Source organism: Lampetra planeri, chromosome 8, assembly GCF_965212315.1.
Source record: "Lampetra planeri chromosome 8, kcLamPlan1.2.h2, whole genome shotgun sequence".
In the NCBI taxonomy this organism is placed as follows: domain Eukaryota; kingdom Metazoa; phylum Chordata; class Hyperoartia; order Petromyzontiformes; family Petromyzontidae; genus Lampetra; species Lampetra planeri.
In genome coordinates this window covers 7,748,213-7,761,933 of record NC_136114.1, presented here as the reverse complement: position 1 = coordinate 7,761,933, position 13,721 = coordinate 7,748,213, and the positions used below count along the sequence as shown (strand labels likewise).

The 13,721-nt window shown below is 46.7% G+C and overlaps 1 protein-coding gene across 2 annotated transcripts in view; it reads left to right on the top strand.

Moving 5' to 3' along the window:
* Window positions 1-13,721, top strand: part of WT1 (WT1 transcription factor) — a 37,674-nt gene that overhangs the window by 17,246 nt on the left and 6,707 nt on the right. The window contains exons 2-7 of one of the 2 annotated variants that reach the window (XM_078596864.1): window positions 224-361; window positions 3,382-3,496; window positions 5,494-5,581; window positions 8,274-8,445; window positions 9,967-10,056; window positions 11,517-11,609. In XM_078596864.1, the coding sequence (XP_078452990.1) occupies window positions 224-361; window positions 3,382-3,496; window positions 5,494-5,581; window positions 8,274-8,445; window positions 9,967-10,056; window positions 11,517-11,609 (696 nt within the window). The remainder of the gene's footprint in view (window positions 1-223; window positions 362-3,381; window positions 3,497-5,493; window positions 5,582-8,273; window positions 8,446-9,966; window positions 10,057-11,516; window positions 11,610-13,721) is intronic. The other variant, XM_078596865.1, reaches the window with a different exon arrangement.

Sequence of the window (13,721 nt, the reverse complement as noted above, 5' to 3'; positions counted from 1 at the left end):
CAACTCTCCGATGTGCTTTCGGGTTTGCGCTGCGTGTCGTTCGGCGCGATGTCCGACGTTTCGCTCCGCGTGCTAAATTAGCTTCGTCGCAGCACTTGCAGCGCAAAAACGTGGGCAGACAATGACACGGCGAGCAACGCGCGGCTACAACCGCCGAAGACAACATCGCCCGAGGGCGGACAAATTGTGGACTCTAATACCAACTCTGTGCCCCCCACGGCAGTGAACGCCGGCTACCCGGCGATGAGCTACGAGAGCCCGAGCCAGTGCTACGGACCCAACCCGGGACATCCACCGCCGCAGTTTCCGTCCCACTTCTTCAAGCACGAGGAGGCCATCGGGCACCAGCCACAACCTTTCGGTACCCACGCGATTTTGCCCCCCACCCACCCACCACCTCTCTCTCTATCCTCTCTGATTTGGCAGTCGCGATTGTATAACTGCTTTCGATGGGATGCCACGTGTAACTCGTTGCTCGTTTCGACTCGGAGATATGTTTACGATTGCGACCACTGCTATTACGGGCAGGCCGAAAGCTCTGCTTCACATGACGAGGTCGTTTTGGTGGGTTGTTCGATCGCATAGACATCTAGTCGCTGGTTGTTCTAACTGCGACAAACAACAGCAATGTAAGGCTGCCCCATTTTTCGTGAACGCGTGGGTCAAAGTTATCCAACGTCACGAGTTGAAGTTTTAAGTTTCGGGGAGTCGTGCACGCAGCGCGCTATTTTTGCGTGGCACCGCGAATGTTTGCGTTTCTGTATCTCTCAAGAAAGTTCAGTTGGAATAACAAAGATTAGTAAGCACGAAATATCTGCCCCCTTGCATGTGTAATGTGTGTGACCCTTGTAAGCCAGTGCAGTTAAAAGTGCATACATTGGTTCGTACAAAAGGGAAAACGCTGAATTTGCCATTGTTTAATACGAAATAATAATCATCGTGTTCTTGCGTATGGCTGGATAAATAGCAACTTATAAGTCTATGTTCAGATATGTTAGGCAGGAAATGGATTTCGTTAATGCCTGGTTTATTAATACCTTTATAATGATACATTTTAACAAACGTTTTGTAAATCCACTACTCAATGAAGGCCCCCCACGCCGTTCTGTTTATAGGGTTGGGTTGTTTTAAACTAACTGTTTAACCATACTTCACCACGCAGGTCATTGCAGGTTTGTGATGTTCAAATTTCATGTTAGCCGTGACCAGGGAACGAATTTGAGTCGCCGGGTTCCTATAGCGCAGTGCACTCACCGCTGCACCACCGCTCCCGTACCCAATGACTGTACAGTACTAGGCTATTACGAATGTCTATTCAAACAGAATGCATTTATTGTAACCACTGTAATTATTATATTAAATGTACTGGATATTGTACGTGTCGTAATTTGTAGAGAGACGTTAGCGCATATTCATAGTGCCGTTTGTAGAACGCGTAAATGAGTGATCAGCCGGTATTGCGTAAGTGGGTTTGAACAAAATTTAGTTTTGAATGTAGTAAAATCAGTAACATTAAAAAACAATTTAAGGGTTATCGAGAGAGACATCTGTGTTTAAGATCATTCAAATCACTTCAAATTACTTTAGACATGGGGCAGTGCCGGATTAAGCTAGTGCATGGCCTGTAGCATATGTTATGAAGGGGCCCTAAATACAAAAAAACGTTAATATTAAAACACATACATTTTGAACTTGCATCGTAAAGTAATTGTATTTTTTAATTTGCTATACAGCCAGATAATACGACAAATCGCTCATCTTAAACACCCAGTCGTTCATAAAAGTTGAAGGCAGTATAGTACTATAGTAATAGAGCAAGTGCAGAATCGCTGAACCGGAATTGATAGCTTGAAAGCATTAAGCGCGGGGCCCTTGAAAGTGCGGGGCCCGTAGCTACTACATATGCAGCTACTTGTGTAGCTACTTATGCAGCTACTTGTGCTACTGGGATAATCCGGCACTGACCAGGGCGGTCGGCAACACGCGGTTCTGGGTCCGCATGCGGCTCTTTAAGGCCCGCGTTGTCACGTGATGTACGTGTGTAGTATGCATGTACACGCAATGCGGCTCTTGAAATATTGAGTTTTGTACCGAATAAAAAAAATGGCTCTTCTTGTTATTTCGGCTGCCCACCCCTGCTTTTGCGTTGGCAAATTATTTAAAATAAAGTTATTGTTTTATATTAACCTTTTTATAACAACCTTAAGTAGTGTTCGACCCGTTGTAAAAAAAAATCGCCCAACTCGTTTCTAAACATACACGATTATTAAGTTTAAATTTGCAATTAGGAAACCGATTCCTTACGGACACCACGTAATTTGTTTGTATTCGCACACCAAGCTACTAACACCAATAACAATCTGGGTACATATTGTGTGCGATCCGAGATGCGTGTTACGCTGTGGACGCATTACACCCGTAAGCCGCTCCTGTTGTTAAGTTTAGGTTTTAGTTTTCGTTGCTGTACAATATTACATCCGATTTTAGAGCGAATCGGGATATATTTTGACTTTGTAGTTAAGAGACCATAGCGTGCACTGTGGTGCCCACTACAGTATTTGTTGTTTTCTGTTACAAGTTGGCCTATGATGATTTGCCCCGCATACGATTCAATTGTCTAAATTTGACGTCGCGATTCGCTTCAATAACACGGTAGGGTACATTACGTGTCGATTGATTTATTTTGTATAACATCGCGACTCAGGGCAGCGCTTCTTGTGGATGCAGGTTTCCCTCGCTTTACGCCTGTTCGGTTTGTGCGATTTTTGCGCTGTATATGCGGATAACATTATTCCACCAAAAATTAACTCCACTATGCGGTGTAAACTCACACGCGGTGGGACCTGGGGCAACATCGTGGTACTGGTGTGCGCTACTCGGCAGGCAGCTCTCTCGTGGGGTTTTCCTTTTGTGCGTCCGTTTTTTTGGAACGCATCTACCGCCGGGTCTGCTCGCTGAGTTGAGGCCTCCCGTGTGTGTGTGTGGCTCTGTGTGTCTGTGTGTGTGCGTCTGTGTGTGTGTGTGTGGCTCTGTGTGTGTGTGTGGCTCTGTGTGTGTGGCTCTGTGTGTGTGTGTGGCTCTGTGTGTGTGTGTCTGTGTGTGTGTCTGTGTGTGTTGTGGGGAGCGGTAGGGTAGGGTAGCGGTAAGCGCGCTGCGCTACGAAACCGGCGACCGGGTTCGATGCCCGTTCGTGGCCAACACCGGTGACGATTATTACCGGTCGTGGGCCTCCCCTAGGTCGACTCAACCTCAAAATGAGTACCTGGTGCGGTGTGTAAACATCGCCACTAGGAAGACAAATGCGGCCGGGCGGGGTGCTGGCCACCCACCCCCTCGTGTGCCGGTGAAGGCTTTACGGGGGATCTTTGTCTTTGTGCGCAGCACCGGAGCAGCAGTTCTCCATGGCGCCCATGTACGCGTGCCACGGCTCCCCCGAGATGAGCTGCGCCTCCAGCCAGGCCATGCGTCTCAAGAACTCCTCCGCCTCCTACAACGGGTGCGTGCGTGCGTGCGTCTGTGTGCGTGTGCGTGCGTCTGTGTGGTGCTGTGGGGAGCGGTGGGGAGCGGTGGCGCCACAAGTGGTGATCGGCACTGCGCTACGAAGCCGGCCAAACCGGGCTCGTCACGGCCAACGTCAAGTGACGAATATCTCAACGAGTCTCGGAGCTTCCACGGAGGTCTACTCGGCCTTAAAGGCGTCCCTGGTGCAGTGCGTAAACATCAGTATGGGAAGACAAAGGCGGCCTGGCGTGGGGCTGTTTGGCCATCCACGTGTAGGCATTGTTAATAGGCGCTCGCTAACAGCAGAGTCCGTTAAAGGCTACGACGGTGATGGTGGAGGGAAATCCTGCAACGCACTAATTGGCACGCGTCGTAGACACGATATTAAGTGCCAGTGGTCTTTGCATCGTTTGGTATCGCTGCTCCAATACTGTGAATGAATATGCAACACGCTCAATTGTGTTTTATTGTTATTACTGTATTATTGTTATTGTTATTATCACCACTGAGTGTCGTGTTGTGTTAACTGCCGCGTGGTTGAACTGTGCTGGTTAAAGTGAAATATTGCGAGATGGGTCCCGCGCCCGGATCGTGTTTACACGCGGGTTACCCTCGATTCCTTCTCGTAAAAATTACATCGTAAACTTTTACTGTGTTCGCAATAGAACACAGCCGGCAACATTACATCAATAACGTCCATAAACAGCTCCCGGCCACTGCGCTACAACTCGCCGTCTGCGCGTCTTGGCAGCGGTGCAAAGCGAACGATCTTTGATCGACGATCGATCGTCTGATCCGGATTATTAAGACGCACCCCCTAACTTGTGCCCGGTGGCAATAATTTCATACACATCTAATCACACACAACACACACATCTCGACCGGATTATGAGACGCTATACCAACCTTTGTGCGTCGTATTATTCGGAGATTATGGTAAAAAAAAAATATCCGCTATTTAATAGTGGGTCAAACCCTTTAAATTCTAGATTTTTATTTTCTAAACAGCGGCAATGGTTAATAACGATCACGGATACATTGTACATACAATATCTGCACGGATCAATGCATGCTTTGTGCGTGAATTGTGTTACTATGTTTGCACAGCAACTCAAATTAAAACGTTTTCGTGGCGTGTACATGTGACTGGATGGGCGTAAGTTGCGTGTGTGCTGAATATCGGCAATGGGGAGACAAAGACGGCCGGGCGTGGTGCTAACCACACCGGCCCTTCGTGAGCCATTTCTGGCTCTCCATCGGTGTTCGCTAACAGAACTTGCCCCAAAAGTCCCTCGGTTACAAGGATGATTGCCTTGCCTGTGTTACACCACGGGGAGCGGTGGCGCAGTAGTTAGCGCACTGCACTCCGATCACGTCGACTATGGCGGGTTCGATTCCCGCTCGTGGCTAACACCATCTGAACGTCGTATCCGAACCTTGGTCGTATGCAACGGCTAAGTCGACTCAGCATTAAATAAGTTAACGTTGCCATTACGCATCAGTGCTCGGGAGATCTGGCGCGGTGCTGACCGCACACCCCACAGCGCACATCACTTTGGCCAGCAAGCAGCTGCCTGCGGCTACGCTGGAGTAAGGGGCCGTCCATAAATGACGTCACGCACCTGGGGGGGGGGGGGGTTGAGAAATGTGACGTCACATCAAAATGCGCAACTTTAAATAACTATAGACAGCACGTTCTACTTAAATAAATAGAGTTTTTGATAAATGTTTTATCCTGCAACATCAGAGTGCAGCGGCACATTAAATACGCTCTACAATGACAATAGTTTAAAGCGATTTGAAGCATGTTTTATTTGGGGGGGGGCAGAGCTTTGTGACGTCATATTTGAGGGGGGGGGGTCTGACTTTTTGTGACGCCGTGTGACGATGGGGGGGGGGGGTAAAAATCGTCCAAAATCGCGTGACGTCATTTATGGACGGCCCCTAAGGAGGGATCCGTTGTGAGTAACCCCGCGCTGTTCTGCTTCGCAGCCACCACGCATCTGGGTACAGCACGGACGCCACGAGCAGCCAGTTCCTCTACAGCACCCAGTACCGCGTGTGGACCCACGGCATCCAGGTGAGCGAGTGAGGAGCGGTGGCGCAGCGGTTAGCGCGCTCTGCGTTTCATTTCTCGAGTATTATTTGACCCCCCCATCCCCCCTCCCCCAGGTTGACTCAGCGATAAATGACTACCTGGTTCATCTTCTTGGTTCTTTCGGTAAAGTCACGTAGAAGGGAAGTAATAAAATAATAAAAATAAAACATAATAAAACAATTCTCACGACGTTTCGGCCACAACGCAAGTAGCCGTCCTCAGGCGAAGAATGAAACACCACCAAGCTTGGAGCGTATATTTAAGCTGGGTTAGAGGGGGGGAGGTAGGAAGAAGAGCGCCTAGACAAAATAATTTGCATATATTATATATATTACTTCCCTTCTACGTGACTTTACCGAAAGAACCAAGAAGATGAATCCCTGCAGTCACGAAAGCTTTAAATCGAAAGACTACCTGGTTGTTGTGTGTATATCTACGTATCAGTGTTGGGAGACAAAGGCGGCTGTGCGTGGTGCTGGATAGCCCCCCCCCCCCACGCGCAATGGATGTCCCCCGGCCTTCATATCCGCCCGTTCGCGACACTTTGTCCCAACAGTCTGTAAGGCTGCACGGGGGAGATCATATATCGTGTTTTTTGTTGTAACTTTATGACCACCACTCCACCCCATATTGGACATCTCTGAAAAAGAGCTTCACGGCTTCATCGGATTCCTCCAGTCGATATAAAAAAAAAATCAGATTCTCATCAAGATTCTGATGTATCTTTGTACACGCACTAAAGTGTAAGATCAGCTGCACGGTGACGGAATTACGACACGGGACAATTTGCAAACAAGCAAACGCATTCGAGGAGCTTTAATTACTCGACATTCTCACAGCCGTTCGGTGTGCTACATTAAAGAGGCAATTCCGTGGCTCTTGTAATTCCGTTACCGCGCAATGTGTACTGTATACAGTATACAGCAAGGCCGTAATTATAATAAATATTGGGGGGGAGGAGACACATCCGCCCCCCCCAATATTCAAATATGCTCAACATGTCCCCCCAATATATTGCTATAAAATAGATTTCTGTGGAGATGATTGTGGTTATGGTTGTACTTTATTAATCCCTAATCTCTGCCATTACATACAATGAAACAAGAAAAGGTAAAAAAAAAGAAAAAACAGAGCAATGTAATATAATACACTATTAGACATTATTGTAAAAAATAAATAAAAAGTCCATCCTTTGTGTTAGTGAATTTTTTTATATTTTAGGCAGGAAATTCGTTTTCAACTTTAGATTTTTTTTCTGGGTGGGGACTCCCACACTCCCCTCAATCGTAAATAAAAATGTAAAATGTTCATGCATACAGGGCATAGGTTTGACAAAACAAAGCAGTTGGTCTTACGTGCTGAATTTGTGTTTCGATTATTTACCTTCTAAAAGAAGAATCTGGCCATGATGGTCTCACATCCCCAAAAGGGGCATCTCGCACCTCCAGGGGGTGAAGAAGAACCACACTCATCGAGTTTATTCCGCGTCTCCGTTAGAGAATGCAGATCGACGCTGTCTCAGTAATCCCTCGCCTGCTCAACGAACTCATTTCGCTCTGGCTATGAGCGCTTTGGGAACACTCTCGACGGCTTTGGCAGTAACCGCTGCTCGCATCCGTGGTGCCCTGAGGAAGCGGGCTTCACCAGTTCACATCAAATTACAATCGCGGCTGTTGATGGCGAGGCAGTCTCCCAGGAGGGCACAGAGTGAAAGCTGGGTGTAATTGTTCTCTGAAAGCGAGGAACAAATGCTAATGGGGGGGAGGGTAGTTGAGAAAAATGCAACCGCCGTCACCTTTCCAAGTATTTCTGTGTTGAACAACAACGACAACAACAACGCCTTTTTCCTAGCGGTTTTTTCTTCTTCTCGAAAACAACGCGTCACGAGCTCTTTCGTGCGTCGTGAAATCCTGGGGCCATCGTGGTTGCCTCGGGGTGAAGCTTCTGGAACCTTCGGGTGATTGGGCAGGGGGAGTGGTGCCCTGAATCGCAGATGGAACCACCTGGAACGCCGCTCCGGGAATTCAGAATCAGAATGTTTATTTGGACTGGAGGAATCCGATGAGCTATGAAGCTCTTTTTCACAGATGTCCAGAAAGTACAACAGCAAATAATTTAAAAAACGATAGGAGTGCAATTTCTAAGACTGACGTGAAAGTCAGTGTATATAAATCCACATTGTATTACCATTGTATTCTCCCCACAGAGACCCACATAATCGCATAGGGAGCCATAGACTTCCATAGAGATCCACATACTCATATAGGAACCCATACACTCACACAGAGAGCTGCCTCGATGAAATAAACACACCCACTGTTTATGCGCAACGCCTTGAGGTGTGGTTGCATTAAGATGCTCCATAAATCCACATTGTTGTTGCATTCTATAGTATAGACGCATATGCACAGCCTCACATAAGGGACACGCAAACTCACATAGAGACCCATAGACGAACATAGAGATAGACGGGGGGCACCCTTAGACTCACAGAGAGACGTATGACTGACCAACTCTCCGATATAAAAAAATTCGCTCCCCACGTTTCTGCACAGCGTCTTGAGACGCTACCTAAACCCTCGCGTGACTGCGATTTGTAACAATCGCCTATGTCGGCTGCCCCCTCCCCTACTCCCCCCCCCCCCCTCTTTGCTTCCCTCGGCGTCGTCTCTAGCAAGGGATGCGCCGCGTGTCGGGGGCCGCCAGCGGCGCCCTGACCCAGGCCGTGGGGACCCCGTCCGGCCGGGGCCGTGCCGACAGGAGGCCCTACATGTGCAACTACCCGGGCTGCAGCAAGCGCTACTTCAAGCTGTCGCACCTGCAGATGCACTGCCGCAAGCACACGGGTCAGTGCTCCTCATTGCCAGTGGCCCCCCGGGCGGCCTTTCGTGCGGCCCCTGACGTGTGCCCCCCCCCCCCCAACTCCACCGCGCCAACAATGCACAAATGTGAAAACACTCCCCGTAGTCGTCGTGATGTCAAACTCCCGACGGTGTGGCGGCCCTCACGTCGACATTGTGTGGCTTATCGGCGAAAGTGCCCCCCCCCCTCCTCTAAAATTGAGTGAAGAACACTGACACATGTGAACGTACGCCTCGACGTTGTGAGACGTTGTGAGATGGTGGCGCCAGTCACGTACGTATATGCGTGTACGTTGAACTTCAATTGCACCGTACGTAGCCAAGCATGCGTACGTAGCCAACCAATTGGATGTGCAGGAGAAAGAAGATAAACTAAACACATAAAGCAGTTCTTAACAAATTAGTTTTCAATCTAGATGTAAAAGTGCATAGCTCCAGTGGCTTCCTAATATCGGATGGAAGAGCATTCCAGACGGCCGCAGAAGCGCATCTGAAAGAGCGCGATGCAGTGACCGTGTTTTTTCAATGGCTCGGCAAAAGTTGCTGTGAGGAGGACTCAGCTGTGGTTGCGCGTGTGTCCTCGGAAAGGGTTTCCACCTTTGAGATGCACACACGCACAAGACAAAAGAAAATATCACTTGGAGAAGAAATATATCTCACAATGCCAGAAAAGTGAAGGATTTCAGGACGTGCAAATGCATTGTCTTGAGCGGTGTTCTACAGTATTACACAACTTACAAGGAGTTGTTCTGCTAGCGCTCAAAAAGGGGACGATGCTGAGAAAAGCAGAACGGGAACAGGCGTGCAATGCTAATACTGGGCTAATTCAGAGGTGCGATGCCCTGGTATATCCGTTCTTGTAACAAATCCCCATAATTTCCATGCAGACCAAATTGAGCCCATTTACAGCATGCAATGTAACTGACATTCATTTAATATAGCGAAATTCATACTAATTGCATCCCATAACGCTGCACATTAATTATATGAGGACCAAATAATACATACAGCTACTACCAAGTAAGTAAATACCCGACTACCAAGCAAAAGTAAAAGTAACTTTTTTATGTTGTAAAAGTGATAAAAAAACAAATATTAAAAAAAAAAATCCTCACTGAAACCACCAAAAATTACAAGGCAATGCTGGAACTCACAATCCACTAAAGCAGTCGTTCCCGTGCAGTGCGGCACTAAATGTGCGTGGAGGCCCGCTACAGCGTGGGGATGCAGCAACCAACGAGTCGGAATTGCTCTGCACGCCGGTCCATTTTTTGCGTCCCTCCAAAAACCACATTACATCCGAAACACGATATTTATATATATATCACCGCTCACGCTATTTTGAGGACACAGCGTAGATAGCGAATATGTTCGTGCTTCGGAGGTAAGGGTTACTCGTGCACTGGTGCGTGAGTGTCACCGACGTTTGAGACGTTCACCCAAGTGACGGTGACAACGACGGTGCCGATGGTTGGTGGCTAATGAGAGCTCCGTCTGCGGGTGCAGGGGAGAGGCCCTACCAGTGCGACTACAAGGACTGTGGCAGGCGATTCTCTCGCTCCGATCAGCTCAAGAGGCATCAGCGAAGGCACACAGGTGAGCAAGAAATCGTGGAGTAAAAAACACGGCATCGACACAATCATCGAACCCAACTCTTAACAGCAGTCGGATCATCGATCATGCGCGTGTGGTTTCTTGAATGCTGTCCATGTACAGTTGAACGCGTGTACGCAATCATCTCTGTCCTGAACAGCCGGGGGCACGGACGGGAGCCCTGTAACTCTCATCAAGATGATCCAATGTGAACTAAACTTTTAGCATCAAGTTGCGTTGCTATCGGCGGTCAAAGTAGATCAAAGCGTTGGCCAAAACTTTGGAGACACAACCCAGAGTTAAAAAAAAAAATCTATTCGCAAATATGCAAAAAAACATTTGTCCTGATCATGACTATGTACCTCCCGAGACAAACGAACGTTGGAAAGCGCGAAACATCATCCATGCATATGCGCGATTTTTTTTCTCTACATTTTTTTTGTTCCATGATATTTTGGTGATGGCAGGACTACAATATGTTTACAAACACGGTGGTGTACGCACACTGGAATTTAAAGACCCCGAAGCCAAAGTTTCCTCTGTATCAGAGCGAACGGAACTGAATGTGCTGTTGACATATCGGGACAAATGCCACTGATGGGTGCCTCATGTGGAGCAAACGCGTAAACCCGTGAAGGCTACAGTGCCCTCTAGGATATAGCCATTGCTGTACAAATGCATATAGTGCAGTGAGCATGGATGAAAATATCTGTAACTTGAATTTTAAAACGATACGGTATATTCTCAGTTTAAAACGTAACTTTTTAAAAAAACGAGCGTGGCACAAACGCCGCGGTGATATCACCGCCACTGAATGGTGAACGGCGGTTATTGTTGTTGTTGTTGTTTGTGGGTCTGCAACGCGATGATCAGTCCATTGCATTACGATCCCAGAGTTTTAATCCAGACCACAAGCGACATGACGGTGTCTGAAGCTATCCTGACCCTTCAATGAGTGCCGGTGTTGTGTGTAAACATCAGCACTGGAGAGACCATCGAGGTGGCTGGGTGTGGAGCTGGCCACACCGCCCACCTGTGTGGCAGGCCAGCTTGAATAGGCGCTAACTAGCAGCACTTGCCGCATCAGCCGATGTAGGCTACAGGGGAGGACATGTGATATTTGCCATCGTGTTTGCACTGGTCACACCACCCAGTTGCATTTCCTGGCAGCTATAATCGGAGCTCACGAACAGTACTTGCCCCTCCATGCTACAAGGCTTACAGTGGCGAATATTTGAACCAGTCCTGGGCCTCCCCTAGGTCTACTCAGCCTCAAATGAGTAACCTGGTGCAATGTATAAACAATGCAACTAGGGAGATAAATGCGGCCGGGCGTGGTGTTGGCTACCCCACCCCCTTATGTGCTGTGGTGGTCTTCATAGGTGCACGCTAACAGCACTTGCCCCAACAGTCTGTTAAGGCTACACGGGGGGGGGATCTTTTGTCTTTGTTGTGTGTCACAGGGGTGAAACCATTCCAGTGCAAAATGTGCGACCGCAAGTTTGCCCGGTCTGATCACCTGAAGACCCACACGCGGACTCATACAGGTAAACCAAGTGCGTACTTTTATCTTCTATTCCCCTTGAGCACATTGCAGACACGTCGCTGAATCGGAATGCTGTACCGCAGATGCTGGATATAAGCACACCCCTTGGAGCAAAGTCAGCCGAAGTAGGGTGCTGATATCAGAAGTTTATCTTTGCCTTCGCCCCCCGACCAATGTAATGTAATCATGTGTTGCTTCTATCAGTTTAAAAACAATGCCAATATATTATCATAGTATGTTTTTTTGTTTTCATTCTGACCACAAGTATTGTGGTTAATGCAGACATGATTCCTTGTAAAAGGTTTCGGTTTGGTGTTTTAACATCTCAACACCTGTTTTGTTGCCAGAAAAAGGGGAAAACCTATTCTCATGTTTTGGTATTGGCAAAGGAGGTCCCATGATATTTGAGAACTGTGCTTAAATCCAGCTTCTACTGAAACGTTTGTAAATACTGTAAGGATTAGGTAACACACTTGTTATAAGTTGTAGATCAACACGATGCAAATTAAATGTGAACAATAGCATGTCTTTTTATTTAACAGGTGGGCTTTCGCGACAAAAGCGATGATTCGTAATCGACTTTTCGTTCAGATCGCACGAGGAGTAAAAGCCAGTGTGCGTTGTACAACCCTCCTCCACCCGACGCAGCCAAATAAATAAAGTTCTCACGTGACGAACAAACGCGCCACATGTTTGGTTTTTATTGCTTCAGCACACCCACGTGTTCGAGAGAACCCCCACAACAGTTAAACTTCTAAAGATGGTCACTGCGTTGCACGCTGTCAGATTCGCTTCTGCGGCCGTCTGGAACGCTCTTCCTTCTGATATTAGGAAGCCACTGGAGCAATGCACTTTTCAATCTAGATTGAAAACTCATTTCTTTAGAACTGCTTTATGTGTTTAGCTTGTTGTCCTTCCCCCGCACCTCCGATTGGCATGGTTGGCTACGTACAGTGCAAAAGAAGTTCAACACACATAGATACAGAACCTCATCGGAACGTCGTACCAAATTGTTAAATATTTAGGATAACTTTTCAATATGAGTGATGTGCTGAAGCAATACAAATTGGCGTCCTTTGCATACGTGACGACATAATTTTTTTGCTGTGTCAGGTGGAGGTAGGGTGTACAACACACACATTAGCATTGTACCCGCGCAACTTGACCCAAAAATAATTTACGAATAACGTGCAGATATTGTGTATGTATGTGGAACTTCTTTCGGACCGTACGTAGCCAACCGTCATAGTAATTGTATTTATCGAGCGTATTAGGGTCACGGTGACATGGCAACACTGCGATATATTGTACAATATAAGATCGTCGGTAATCGCATCGTCCGTGTTTCAGAGTATCGTCATTGTTGTTACTGCCGCTTGTTTAACTTTTCGTAGTACTGTATTTCCTTTCCTCGAAAAATATTTATGGAATCACAATTAAAGTCCACAACAACAATAATAAAATAGTCCGAACAAAACAATTCAGTGTTTTATAATAATAAAAAAATGTTTGCCAGAGTGCACGTCATTGAAAAGGTCACATAATCGTGTCTGTAGAGCAATTCGTTATTTTATTATTGAGTAGCTGACATAACTGCGCTATAGATTGTAAGTCACAATCATTCGAAGACTCATGATGGACTTATACTGAGTGAACTGCAGTTGAACGTCAAAGTAATCTTGAATTCGTACTCGAAGTACAGTACGGTAAAGCACAAAAACAAAATGATAAAATGTAAAATGCATTTATAAAGTTCAGGGAAACTGATAATGCGATAGTCTCCATATCGTGACATTTCATATCGTATACATGTTATCGCAGCAAGCCTGCGATATCGTGTATATATATATAATTTGTATATATCCATATGAATATAATTAATATATAGTATACTTACATTTAGTTTAAATAACGTGTAAACACGCTTTTATGTTTACACGTGAATACAATGTAGGAATGTACTATATATGATAACCAGTAACTAATCGTGGGTTCACGCAGATGAATGGCCTCTTCTTAATAAGAATAATAATTATTAATCTTAAATTATAATTTACATTGGCAAGGCGCATTTCCTCCGTAAACCCCAATGCGCCGCTGTGTTTGTAAAGCCAGGAAATAA